Raw genomic sequence first — 2,060 nt, forward strand, 5'->3', positions numbered from 1 at the left:
CCTCCAGTCATTTGGTACAGAAGCTGATTTAAATGATAGGTCACAAACCACAGTTCATAGTTCCGCAATTTCACATTTGAGTTCCTTCAGAACTCTTCAGTGAATACCATCTGGTCCTGGTGACTTATTACTGTTTAATTATCAATTTGTTCCAAAATTTCCTCTAATTACACCTTAATTTGATACAGTTTCTAAGATTTGTCACGTAAAAAGAATGGAATCTCTCTCACATCCTCAGCTGTGACAACCGATGCAAAGAATTAATTTAGTTTCTCCAAAATGGTCTTATTGTCCTTTAGTGCTCCTTTACCATCCTGATCGTCCAGTAGCCCCACTGGTTGTTTGGCAGGCTTCCTGCTTCTGATGTACTTAAAAAAAATTGCTATTACTTTTCGAATCTTTGGCTTGCTGTTCTTCAAATTCTTTTTTGGCCTTCCTAATTATATTTTTACACTTCATCTGCCAGAGTTTATGCTCCGTCCTTTCTATTTTCTTCACTTAAGATTTAACTTCCACTTTTTAAAGGATGTCTTTTTGCCTCTCATTGCTTCTTTTACGTGCTCATCTATAGAATCGGCTTCTGGCTACTGATAGAGACAACATACAAGACAATAAGAAACTATCGTCTGATGTGGTGTGGAAATTGTTACATTCCTGTTTTCTTACAACGTTTTAAAATGATCATTAACTTAGTCGTGGAAGACTGGGGTGGGGGACTGAGTTTACTTCTTGGCCATTTTAAGGTGAATTGGCTGAATAGTGATTCTAGTTATTCTGTTATACTTGTATATTGTTATTACTTTTCTTTATTGAGGTAGCTGCATTGAATGGAGGAAAGAAAGTGGGGAAATCAGACATTGATCAGAGAATTCATCCTCCTGGGATTGGGGAATATCCCTGAAGTGCAAGTTTTTCTCTTCTTGCTGTTCCTAGCAATCTACATTGTGACCGTGGCTGGGAACATTCTCATCATTGCCCTAGTTATGGCTAATCGACGCCTTCATACTCCCATGTACTTCTTCCTGTGGAATTTGTCCTGCCTGGAGACCTGTTACAGTTCCACAATCCTTCCCAGGATGCTGGCCAGTCTCCTGACTGGGAACAGAACCATTTCTGTTAGCGGCTGCATCACACAACTTCATTTTTTTGGTTTCCTGGCAGCTACAGAATGTTACCTGCTAGCAGCGATGTCTTATGATCGGTATCTCGCAATATGCAAACCACTGCAATATGCCATCTGCATGAATGGTAGGAACTGCCTCTGGCTCGCGTCTGGGTCTTGGATCAGTGGATTTCTGGGCAGTACAATAATGACATTTTTGGTGTCAAAATTAACTTTCTGTGGCCCAAATGAAATTGACCATTTCTTTTGCGATTTCACCCCAATGATTAAACTCTCCTGCAGTGACATCAGCCTGACCAACCTGGTGACACTGATTCTTTCTGCCATGGAAACCCTGATCCCATTTCTGTTAACCATGACATCCTATGTTTGCATCATGGTCACCATTCTGAGGATTCCTTCCATGAGCGGAAGGCAAAAGGCCTTTTCCACCTGCTCCTCTCACCTCGCCATGGTCACAATTTTTTATGGCACTGTAATTATAGTTTATGTGATGCCAAAAAACAGTACACTGAGAGAGCTTAATAAAGTGTTTTCCGTATTCTACACTGTCCTGACTCCCCTGGCCAACCCCCTCATCTACAGCCTGAGAAACAGAGCGGTCAAGGAGGCCCTGAGAAAAGTTTGCTCTAAGTACCTTGCATTCACATGTTTTAATGCTTTGGAATAAATCAGTCTTGATTTATTAGCCAGGAGGCACTATTTAGAACACCTCTAACTCTGGCCAACCCCCTTATCTACAGCCTGAGAAACAAAGAGGTCAAAGAGGCCCTTAGAAAAGCTCTCAGTAAATTCATTGGACCAAATTCTCACCAGATCTCCACAGAAGACAATAGAGTCTTGCTGGTTAAACCAGCTGATTGGCTGGTCCATGGTGATCACAAGACATCAGATGGGCTTTGTTAAATGAGAATTAATCCCTATGTTTTAAATAGTC

The 2,060-nt window shown here is 41.1% G+C and overlaps 1 protein-coding gene across 1 annotated transcript; it reads left to right on the forward strand.

Annotated features, from left to right (window-relative positions):
* Positions 1–827: 827 nt before the first annotated feature.
* On the forward strand, positions 828–1,793 carry LOC115637878 (olfactory receptor 1020-like). Its single transcript, XM_030539477.1, has one exon. The coding sequence runs from the start codon at positions 828–830 to the stop codon at positions 1,791–1,793; it is 966 nt and encodes a 321-aa protein (XP_030395337.1).
* The last annotated feature ends 267 nt before the right edge of the window (positions 1,794–2,060 follow it).

Source organism: Gopherus evgoodei, chromosome 21 (assembly GCF_007399415.2).
Source record: "Gopherus evgoodei ecotype Sinaloan lineage chromosome 21, rGopEvg1_v1.p, whole genome shotgun sequence".
Lineage (NCBI taxonomy): Eukaryota > Metazoa > Chordata > Testudines > Testudinidae > Gopherus > Gopherus evgoodei.